This window comes from Lupinus angustifolius, unplaced genomic scaffold (genome assembly GCF_001865875.1).
Source record: "Lupinus angustifolius cultivar Tanjil unplaced genomic scaffold, LupAngTanjil_v1.0 Scaffold_9_107, whole genome shotgun sequence".
In the NCBI taxonomy this organism is placed as follows: domain Eukaryota; kingdom Viridiplantae; phylum Streptophyta; class Magnoliopsida; order Fabales; family Fabaceae; genus Lupinus; species Lupinus angustifolius.
In genome coordinates, this window is record NW_017718206.1 from 22,405 (window position 1) to 34,436 (window position 12,032).

Genomic DNA, 12,032 nt, shown 5'->3' on the forward strand with positions numbered 1-12,032 from the left:
CATGAAGATCTAGCAAGACCTTGTACTATCAAGGTTTTGTTAGTATTTTACTGTTATCATTGAAATTATCAATTAATGAGCAATAAATACTAAATGAAAAAAAGATTATAATCTCAATATTTTTTTTAACAAGCCAAGAAAAGTAAGTATCTTGTACTTTTCTTGGTATGTGCACTTTAGTAGAAAGTCTATAATAAGGATTATAAACAATATTATACATACATAAACAACATGAAAGATACCACACTATTGTCAAAATACATTTTTTTCCGGTGAAACTATAGTCAAAATACATTAACATGCATCATGAATATTATAATCTGGACAACAGAAATTATGTAATCATAAATCTAAAACAAGTCTATGATTCAATTATAAACTATAAATCGATTTCTGAAAACTAAGATGAGAAAAGTGCACAAGCCACAAGGTCTCAAGCACTTCTTCAAGCTTCTCCTTTGAACTTGGCTTCATATACCTGTGGTTGCTGCAAAAAAAGAAACAACAGTTTTAAAATACTGGTTTAAAGGAAAAAGTGTGCAGCAAGACCTATTTTATCATCACTTAATGCACACCCCATGTACACCTGCACATATATAAAAAACGTTAGACTTTACCTTGACCACTAAAATTTCATGTTAAACTCAAATTTTGCACCATAACAATTTACTGCATGGCACAGTGAAAATTAGGGGAATTACGTATACCAGTAACTCATGGCACAGCACATGGAAGCAAAACCATTGCCAACGAAAAATGCATCTCTATTCTATCACATAATTTACTTTCAACACTCTAAACACCATCTTGTAGTTGGACAGCATTCATAAAAGAATAGTGAAAGGAAAAATACTGAGTTATCTTGTTAACAGGATCGGCACAAACACCGCCAAATGCCAATGAGCAGATACACTGCACTTCACATGGAAGGTTTAAGCTCAATTCACACTGCCAGCAATCCCAAATATATTTGTAAGGACGATAATAAGCCCTTGCTGCGGCTTTTTTTTATCATATCAAAGGATCCCATAACCTTCAAGAGAAGTGACCCAACAAACCAACCAAGTGTTATATTCTATTGCAAAGCATATTACAATACCTCCCATGAGATTTACTTAAACCTTAATTACAGCCTAACTTTGTCTACGGAATTACATTGACACAGACCTCCTTCTTTTAAAAATTTCAGCAGCTAATATCAGTTTAAATAATTACTTTTCCAAGACATAAACCCTTCCTTACAAGACACGGGAGGAGGGGGCAAGTGTCATTTTTACTGTGATTCACGCTGTTACAACTTACATGTGCAAACCTGAAGACAAGAAACCAAAAAGTCAGCAGGAACTGAAGACCTATATGCTTACCATGTAGACAGCTGAAATCAATCTGCGTGCAAACCATCGGTTGTGCATTTCACGTTGAGCAGCACTTGCCGCTTCAACTGTCTCAAACCGCAAATACACAAAACCTGCACTTCTTCTGTATGCAAGACAAATCAATTAGAATATTGCAAGCATGCACAATGTGCAAATGGAAATGGAAAAGGAAAAGAAAAGACATGTAGATATTATTCACAGATGAATGCAACACATTCACAAACTTACTTATCGACATAGATATGCTTCACTCGCCCATGTTTAGAACACTCTTCTTCTACATCCTCTTTAATGTCTAGATCAAAATCTGGTTCAGTCTGCATATTGTAGTATTACACATCAATACTTTGTTAAATGAAACAGCACATGATGTAATTGTAACCAATCAGTTAATCCAGTTTATTAAAAAAAACTAGTTAGCCTGACCTCAGTGGTTGGATCAAACATATTCTTCAACAGTAAACACTCGGTGGGGTTTCCAACAGGTTCAGCCACTGGGGTAGGCATGAATTGTGATGGGAGAACTGTAGCTGGTATTATACCTGGATTACCAATAGGCAAGCTAATAGCCTGTTGAGCAGGAGCTGACCCATTCACAATGGGTAAGCCAATGCTGCAGTGTTTGGAATCTGTTAAGGAAGCAGAAAATTTACAGAATATAAAAGAGGGAAAATATTATAGACAAACCTTGAAGCAAGGCCTGAGCGATCCAGCTTTTGCATTAGCATTGCTCTTGATTGGGCATTCAAAGCCTGCATAGAAAAACATTACACGAGCATGAATTTCATTGTTGAGAGAACAGACTAATTGTTGATAATTAAAAAAACAGAAGATGGGGGAAGGAGACTACAGCAGTTCCTTAACGACCACTGGGAAAAGGCAGCTTGAGCACAGAAGAAATTTTAAAACTTCAAAATATGAACCAGAATAGGGAATGATTGAGGTACCATTAATAAGGTATCCTTATTATTACTTTTTTCTTGTTGTGGGTGTGTACGTGTGTGAGGGGGGCTTGCTATCTATTTGTTCAATAAAGAAAAGAGAGGAAAGCTGGTCAGCATTCAGCATAACCAAAACTTCAACGCACCCTCATCAAGACAACTTATCGAGTAGTAAATAATTAAAACTTCCTGCCAATCAAGCCTGTCAGCTGATTTTTTAATAAAGGAAACACATTAACCATGGGCTCAACACCAAAAGTGAAGCCAAGCCTTAATCTCATCCCACAAAGTTCCTACTCAAAAGAAACTTCCTTTAAAATGCGATACACCAAAAAGTAGCGAACAATCAACAATTCACATTACCACAAGGATTTGACTTATGTCCTTCCCTCAAAACCAGCAAAGCCAGATAACAGAAACTGATCCAAGGACCATTGAGAAACTGGTTCTGAGCTCTCTCTCTCTCACACACACAATCCACCTAAATTATATAACTGAGCAGTAAGGTTATCTGTGCTATTGCATGATGATACATAGATTCAACGACACAGCGTCCTGTAAAAACCAATATTTAAATTCTTTAAAAAGTGTATACTTACAAGTCCACCTTCGTCATCATCAAAGTCAGCAGATTTTGCGGTTGCATCTTGGCTTCCAACATGGTCTGTTACGGATGAAACCTGTGTACCATAAACAGCATTAATTACAAACAAAAGGACAAGCAAGGTGGGAAAAACAACCTGCACAAAAATATTCAACCTTGATAGTCCTGCCAGCAATCTCCAATTTTCCATTTATAGTCTGAGCAGCCTTGGCATGTTCAAGATGGGAAAACTGCCCACAAATGAATACAAATAAAAGAAATAAGTAATACTATTGTCACAGGAAACAACATTTTTTGAAATTGAGGTAGTAACGAACTTGAATAAACCCAAAACCCTTGCAATGTCCTGTCTCCATATCAAGAGGCAGCTGTACAAGCTCCACTGGACCAAATGACTCAAAAATCTACACACAAAAAAGATGTATAAGCGGATAGATGACAAATTATAAAACAAGATACTAATTAGTGAAAGCCATATACAACAAACTAGATGCACTAAACTACTTTTAGGAAAAATACATGGTGTTAAGGGGAAAATATTTTTATGAGATTTTTGGTATTCATATTCCTGATTATAGCTGCGGAAAAATTTGATGTAACCAGACAATCAGACAGCAATAACTAAAATACCTCTCTCAACTGGCTCTCAGTCATGCTGAAGTGAAGGTTTCCTACATACAGTTTTCTGTCGACAGCTCCATATGGTCCTACTACACCAGCAGCTCCACTAGTAGCATTAGATTGAACTAGGTTCTTCTCAGCCTCAGAAGGTTTAACCATTACAGGCTGTCCAAGGAGGAGTTGACCACAAAGAGCAATTGCCATGGGCACTGACATTGCATCATAAAATTCAATATACCTGCAGTCTCATCAAGAACTTGCATCAAGTTTTAAGAACTAGAAAATACCAACCACTGCAATAAAACTTATAAAGCATACAGCAAAGAGATGAGGGAAACAAAAACTCTAGTGCTGACTGATCAAGCCGAGTTTCTTTCGATGTATCTGACTCATATAAAGAAAATGTTAGCCTGCCATAATGAAGATGCAGAACTAAAGCATATATTATATTGACAGATGAATCAAGTGAAAATAAGATAAGACCATATGAGAAAGGGACGACAACATGGAAATGCCACGACAGGGAGAATTAGGTAACCAGTAACTCATCTCCTCAACAGACATGTAGAACTCAATTCCTAAGAAAAGGACACAACTTAAAGTTGGCCTGCCATAATGAAGATGCAGAACTAAAGCATATATTATATTGACAGATGAATCAAGTGAAAATAAGATAAGACCATATGAGAAAGGGACGACAACATGGAAATGCCACGACAGGGAGAATTAGGTAACCAGTAACTCATCTCCTCAACAGACATGTATAACTCAAATCCTAAGAAAAGGACACAACTTAAAGTTGGCCTAACATTGCAACTTGTATGACAGACAATTCTAAATAGTCAAACAGAACAAAATCCATAGGCGTATGATCTAGATACCCAGTATAGGAATGAACTCCTCAATTTGGCAAACGTGGTAGAGGTAGAAATTGGGTAAACGGACCAAAAAGAAAACCAGGATTATGTCATCTACCTTCAGTACGCAGCATGAATTGATTAAACATGAGTGCAGGGTATTCCCATCATCCCATTATCGCATTGCTAGTTCATTTAAGAATACAGTTATACATTATTTTTGAAACTTGATATCCTAATAGCAGAATAATGCATAGTGCATACATAAGAAGAATAAATTATTTTACGAGAAAGCACATACCCAACTCCTCTAGATCGTCTTGAATTCCTATCCATGATCAAACGAACATCCCTCACCTGAAAATAATGAGCATTACAAGTTTACAGAATTGAGGAATTATCACATAATATTGTGAGAAATAAGACATCCACTCACTCTAACCATGCAAACACCTACATCCAATGGTTCAAAATACTACCCTATAAGCACTTTTTCACTCACCGCAAACATACAAAACGCTGGACACAATAAAGTCACAACACTACTCAAAATTGAAGGCAGTATATGTAATAAGATTAGCGAACAGTTCCAATGGCAACAAAAGTAACCTCCCACTAGTAAAATAGTAAAAAAAAGATAGATATCAATGTAAAACGTTGCACCAAATTAAATGCAAAAATTAAAATAAACTAACCTTGCCAGCTTTTGAGAAGAATTCATACACATCCCTCTCTGTTGCTTTTAAGGGCATCTATGATCATCACATAGCAAATTGGCAATCATCAATACCCAAGTTTATCAGTTTGTATCATATATAAAATAAAAAGGGTCAAGCAACCAACCTGATAGGCAAAAACAGTTCTCTGATCTCTTTCTGGATCTGCCTCAGGCTCAACAGCCTCCTTCTTATCCCTATATCTCCTGCATTTCAAATTAAAATTCGGCTATAAGAGAAACATGTAGAGAACTAGAAGCTTATCAAATTTGAACCTAATATTCAGATTGCATCATTTGCAGCATAAACCCAAACGTACATTGCTAATATTAGAGTCCAAAACAGCAACTAATCTTCAGAGGGAGTAGTGTTACAGACTCTTAACTGTAGTCATTATTCAAAGTATATTGTTAATATAAGAGTCCAACAGCACCTAATCTTGAGTGGGAGTAATGTCTCACAAACTATTAACTAATGTTTTACCATAAAATGATACAACAGAAAGCAAATAAACTGTGTGAAACACTTGCCATGACATTCTTAAGGCTATGCGTTCTTAAATTGCATTAAAGAACTGAATAACCAGGGTGCAAATGAAACCAGGACAAGTGTATATATCAAAAAGGGAAGGGGCCACACAGAGTCACAGTGACAAAACTCTTCAATTACTAACAATGTTAGTTAATGCATTGCTGATAGATAAAATGTATGTCCATTCATTAAATCAACAACATCACCACAAAAGGGGTTAGTAAAGAAAAACCACTTTTCTAAGAACCTCCAAAAATGACAAACACTTTTCTAAGAAAATCATAACTCTCCAGTCACCACTTTCACCAGATTAATGACAAACAATGCAAAGCAGACATACAACAATGCAAAGCAGACATACAACAACTAAAGGTTGATCCAAAATTGGTGTAAAATGGAATAACATAATTGCACATGCAATAAGTTGTGTCTAATCAAGTTTTGGATTTCCTGTCTTGCTAGACAGTGCCCTGTGGTTACATTAAATACATGATTTTCTAATTCAATTTTTCTGTCTTTGATTCTCTAACTAGGGTCTAAGCATTTTCCTTTGAACATGATTAATACATCACTACGGTGTCATTCAATCCATGTGCGAAAGTGAGATTAAGGCGTCCTCCTTGTTGTTTGTAACTAAAGCGGACATTATAAAAGGTGACACCAAGTTGAGGGAGAAGAACATCAATTACCGGCCATCTCTAGATTCGAAATCTGGTTCCAATTCTCTATCTTTGATCTCAGAACGGCTCCTGCTCCTCCTCGACCTCTCTCGCTCCTCCCTCGACTTTTCCCTCTCTCTCCTTTCCCTCGACTTTTCCCTCTCTCTCCTCTCCCTCGATTTCTCCCTTTCTTTCTCTTTATCCTTCTCTCTCCTATCCCTCTCTTTCTCTTTCTCTCTATCCTTCTCCCTCTCCCTTTCTTTCTCTCTGCTACTCCTCTCACTCTCTTTCTCTCCCTCCCTATCCTTCTCCCTCTCCCTTTCTTTCTCCCTGCGGCGCTCCTTGTCGCGACCGGAGGAACGCTCACGATCACGCTCTCGCACCTTGTCGCGACCGGAAGAACGCTCACGGTCACGCTCTCGATCCTTGCCGCGACCGGAGGAATGTTCTTGGTCGCGCTCCTTGTCACGACCTGAGGAGCGCTTGTGGTCGCGGTCCTTCTTTGAGCTTCCATTCTCGTCGTCTCGGCGGGACCTCTTGCTCCTCTTTTCGTCGGCGTCATGGTCGTCGTCGAATTCGTCGCGCTTCCGGTAACTGCGTTCAGTGGTATCCTTCTTGATGGTGTTGTTGTTGTTGTCGTCTTGCTCCTCTACCGTTTTCTCCAAGTAATCGTATTCATCGAAATCCATTGCTAATCGCTTCTTCTCTCAATCTCGTGGGTAGAGATTGAGGATTCAGAAAATCTAGGGTTTTGTTACTTTGGGGGTTTTCTCTTCAGATAGATATGAAAATATGAAGAAGAGGCTCGGGTTTACGAAATCATTGGGCTTAAATTATTTTAAAATGAAGTAAATTAGTGACACCCCTGAGTTTTAGTGAAATTATACAAACCATCCATCACTTTTCTACACCTACACAAACCTCCCCTAGTTTTATACTTTCATTACACTGACCACCCCTGTATAATAAATAAGTGTAATTTTTTAAACAAAAAATGTGATAAATGTAATTAAGTTAAACAAAACATGATATATTGTGTAGACAAATCTAAATAATATACAAATCAATGTATCTTTATTATACAGGGGTGGTCAGTGTAACGAAAGTATAAAACTATGGGAGGTTTGTGTAGGTGTAGAAAAGTGATGGGTGGTTTGTATAATTTCACTAAAACTCAGGGGGTGTCAGTTAAATTTACTCTTTAAAATATTAATTTAAAAGTCTAGTAAATACATTATTTTTTTTTTTTAGTATAATCGGGCATATCACCTTATCAATTAACTACAATGCCTTAGTCTAAGCTGCAAGACCTTGCTCCATCTTCAATATCGATTTTAGAATGTGACACTAACTAAGATGGACAATCATAAACTCTGAAAATGGTTAGTTTTTTACAAAAAATGGTGAGGAGATATAATTGGGTAGTACAAAAAATATATCATCTTATCGATTTAAATTTTATGTCTCAATTAATCTACACGAATGTATGAAATGGATAAAATTTAAATATTATATATTTTGTTATTCATTATAACTTTTATTTACTCCTTAGAAAATAAGTCAACAAGAAAATTATTTTACTAATATAAATTTTAAATATTCCAAATTGTTACTATTATTTGTTATATTATTTTTTATTTGTATATAGATGGAAAATTATTGTAGGCAGATATTTAAAATGATTTTCTTTCTTGTCATTAATATTAGCTTTTATGCATTCATTGCAAAAAAATTAATTGGACAAAGAATAATCATTTCCTTTTATTTTTAAATATTTAAATTTTAACATTATTTTTCTCTATATTTACTTGTTTTTAGTTTTTTTTTTACTGGCATTGATATCCTCTCACTATATGTATAAGAAACTAATATATTTGGGTGTATGGATACTCATTTTAACAAGTATTGCTCTCAGCAATCAAATTATTAATATTTTGGTCTTTTTGAGAATCTAGTAGAACTTTATATTACTATATCAATACTTATTTCCAGTTACATACTTATTTTGTATATCTCTCAAATACATTTCATGCAATATAATCTCTATCAATTTATATTTATATTTTAAACTTATATTATATTATTTATCTAAAAATAAATTTATTAATTTACTATTTTTTTTAAATTAAATTAGTCATTCTATTATTTTGTCTATAATTAAATTTATTATTATCATTAATAATAAATTGTATTTATTTTATTTTTTTGTTAAATTTTAGAATATATGACATTTATTGAAGACTGAAAAATGGATTGACAAATGTTATAATTTTTTAGGTTTACCGACAATATTTGGTCTAGTGATGCAAGGTTCTCCTGCATCACTGACCAAAAATGTCAAAGGTTCATTTCATGATAGTAAGTAGTAACAATCATATTTTTTATTTACAGTGAGAGACTATATTTGATAGTACAAAAAATCTTTTTAGGTTCCAATACTATTAAAGTTTATTTTATCAATATTATTTATTTTCTATTTTTTCTTGAGTTGATACTCTTAAATAAAACAAAAATATATATGTTTTTATGAATGAAAATAATTTTTCTTTTGTCTTTTTTCACTGTAGAAAATTGACTAATTTCTCCTCTCATGCCTTCTAATGTTAAAAACTTCAATTTTTCTATTATTTTAATGGAAAATTACACCTAATATCTCTCAAGTTTGTGAAACATCTCCTCTGCCAACAAGATGTTAGTCTATTATTCTGTAAGTGATATTTATTGGGAGAAACATAGTCACACATTTTAAACGAGATTAATTTCTTACTTCAAGGGTAAATGATACTCTTAGTAGTATAAAAAAATAGAATCATCCCCTCTAATTTCAAACAATGGCATTGGTCTCCCTTATTTTATGTTTTGGGTTGATGTAACATTCACCCTCATTTTGCCTTAGAAGCCGTTAAAAATTAACAAAAATGTATTGGGTGTGTTAAGTGGAGAATGGAATGAAAAGCATGGACTGGTCAAGGAATGGATAGAGGGAGGGTCTCCAAAAAATTATAACTTGAAGAATAAAAATTTAAGTAAAAACGTTGTTACATTAGCTTACCTCTATAGTGTGAAATGTGTAACGATAATAAAACTCGAGAAGAAAAGGGGGAAAATGCATCACTTGCCTAATTAAATAAATAAAACTGTAAATATTGAAAATAAAATGGAAGAGATGAAAGATTTAATTATCCCGAGCCGTCTCTATTTTGAATGTTTGACAAAGTAAATATGAAAAATGAAAATGAAAAGCATTTACGGGGGTGTTTGTTTTGCATTTATAAATTTGGGAATCACATTCCTATATTTCTTAGAAGAGAAGATAGATGTGTAAAGAATATATTTCATTGATTGATGATGAAGGATACAATAAGAGTTCCTTATATACATGATGGCTTGCTAGGCAAGTAACTCAACAAACTAACTAACCATCATAACAAACTAAAGGCACATGCTCTAAAACAATTAACCATGTGCTAAATGTGTAATTAGGAAAACTCTACTGCAACCATCATTCATTACTTAAGCAACTAGCCAGTCTGTTCTGATGCACGTGGTCAATGGAGCCAAAGTCTGGTGCACAATTCTGACCGAGATTCCACAGCATCATATGCACATTCCTCACCGAGGCTCTAAGGCATTCCTGACCGAGGCTCCAAGGCATCTGGTGCATGATTCCTGACCGAGGCTCCAAGGCATCTGGTGCATGATTCCTCACCGAGGCTCCAAGGCACCTGGTGCACATCTGGTGCATGATTCCTGACTGAGGCTCCAAGGCACTTGGTGCATGATTCTAACCAAGGCAACTCTGCACCTGGTGCATCTAGTCTAAGCCTTCATTGCTTGATTCATGGTCTGCAATTACCAAAGAGAATTCAACCAGTAAAAAGTTCACATGAACATAAAGAGTGCAACCAATTTAAGTAATGTAATTTAATATCCCCCCTCAAGCTTGAGAGTGGATATTCACCACGCCAAGCTTGGACAAAAGATGTTGAAAAATGGAGGGATCCAAGGCCTTAGTTAAAATATCTACAGTTTGTTGTTCAGAGCTAATAGGAAGCAAATGAAAAAGCTTGTTTTGTAGCCTTTCCCTAACAACATGACAATCAATTTCTATGTGTTTTGTCCTCTCATGGAAGACAGGATTAGCAGCAATGTACCTTGCTGAGTTATTGTCACAATAAATGATTGCAGGTTGTTTAAAGGGAATTTGAAAATCAATGAGTAAATATGTAAGCCATTGTACCTCACATGATGCAATTGCTAAAGCTCGATATTCAGCTTCTGAGGAAGACCTTAACACGGTGTTCTGCTTCTTGGATTTCCAAGAGATAAGGGCATCACCTAAGAACATATAGAAACCAGAAATGGACCTTCTTGTATCAGGGCAGGCTTCCCAGTCAGAATCAGTGAATCCCTTAAGGTGTATCATGGATGTTGTAGGATAAAACAACCCCTGACCAGGGCTATTTTAATTTTTGATATAACGAAAAACTCTTATCATAGCCTTGTAATGATTTATGGTAGGGGCAGCCATAAACTGGCTTAGTTGTTGTATGGAAAAGCTTAAATTAGGCCTTGTATTTGTCAAATAAAGAAGCCTTCCAACCAGTTTCCTATAAGTGACAGGGTCATGGTACAAATTGCTGTCATTTTGGTGGAGATGAGTGTTCTTGATCATAGGAGTGGTAACAGGTTTGGATTCCAAGAATCTTGTATCAAGCAATAAGTCTAATGCATACTTCCTTTGGCACAAAGATATGCCAAGCTTAGATCTTGCTACTTCCAAACCCAAGAAGTATTTTAAGGAACCTAAATCCTTGATTTTAAAATTGTCATCAAGATGTTTCTTGACAAAATTGATTTTAGAATCATCATTGCCAGATAAAATTAAATCATCAAAATATATCAATAATGCAGTGAGTTTGTTATGCATGGATTTTGTAAACAGATAATGATCATGTGAAGATTGCTTATATCCCAAGGGAGTCAAAGCAGTAGACAACTTAGCAAACCATTGTCTGCTGACCTGCTTTAGTCCATAGAGGGATTTATTGAGTTTACAAACAAGGTTAGGTGTAGAACATCGAACACCCTGAGGTAAAGACATGTAAACATCCTCATTCAAATCACCATGTAAAAAGGCATTATTGACATCACGTTGTTGAAGAGACCAACCTTGACTAGCAGCCAAGGCTAGAAGGAGTCTCACTGTGGTAAGCTTGACCACAGGAGCAAAGGTTTCATAATAATCCAACCCTTCTGTTTGGTTGTATCCTTTGGCAACAAGTCTGGCCTCATGCCTTTGTATGCTCCCATCAGAGTTAAACTTGAGCTTATAAACCCATTTAGATCTAAGGGTCCTTTTATCAGGGGGTAGAGGGACAAGAGTCCAAGTGTTATTACAGGCTAAGGCTGCAAGCTCATCCTGCATAGCCTGAATCCAGTATTTGGATTTGATAGCTTGGTTGAAAGTCTTTGGCTCTATGTGTGAGCAAATGCTAAGTGAGTAATGTGAGTATGAGGGAGACAGGGTTTGATAGGACAATACTTTATGTAATGGATGTTTGATATTGTTACTAGCATGAGGATGTTTTTGACTTAAGAGATTGCAATGATAATCTCTTAAGTAAGTTGGTGGGTGAGTGATTCTGTGAGACTTTCTGATAGGAGGTTCTAAAGGTAAGTTATTGATGGGTGGTGGATCTTGAGAAGGTTGAAGTGTAGGAGAAA

At 35.5% G+C, this 12,032-nt stretch overlaps 1 protein-coding gene across 7 annotated transcripts; it reads right to left on the minus strand.

Moving 5' to 3' along the window:
- Positions 1-279: 279 nt before the first annotated feature.
- Positions 280-7,121, minus strand: LOC109337651 (RNA-binding protein 39-like). 7 transcript variants are annotated; one of them, XM_019574670.1, is made up of 15 exons: positions 6,767-7,120; positions 6,336-6,682; positions 5,243-5,321; positions 5,095-5,151; positions 4,701-4,756; positions 3,552-3,780; positions 3,239-3,325; positions 3,077-3,151; positions 2,917-2,997; positions 2,064-2,128; positions 1,803-1,989; positions 1,605-1,693; positions 1,365-1,479; positions 576-586; positions 280-487 (listed from the first exon to the last, which is right to left on the minus strand). In XM_019574670.1, the coding sequence occupies exons 1-15, from the start codon at positions 6,992-6,994 to the stop codon at positions 373-375; spliced, it is 1,821 nt and encodes a 606-aa protein (XP_019430215.1). In that variant the 5' UTR covers positions 6,995-7,120; the 3' UTR covers positions 280-372. The 7 variants fall into 7 exon arrangements, with proteins under 7 accessions (XP_019430215.1, XP_019430212.1, XP_019430217.1 ...); XM_019574667.1 differs by having other exon boundaries at positions 6,336-6,719; positions 6,756-7,120; XM_019574672.1 differs by having other exon boundaries at positions 6,336-6,688; positions 6,763-7,105.
- Between the last annotated feature and the right edge of the window lie 4,911 nt (positions 7,122-12,032).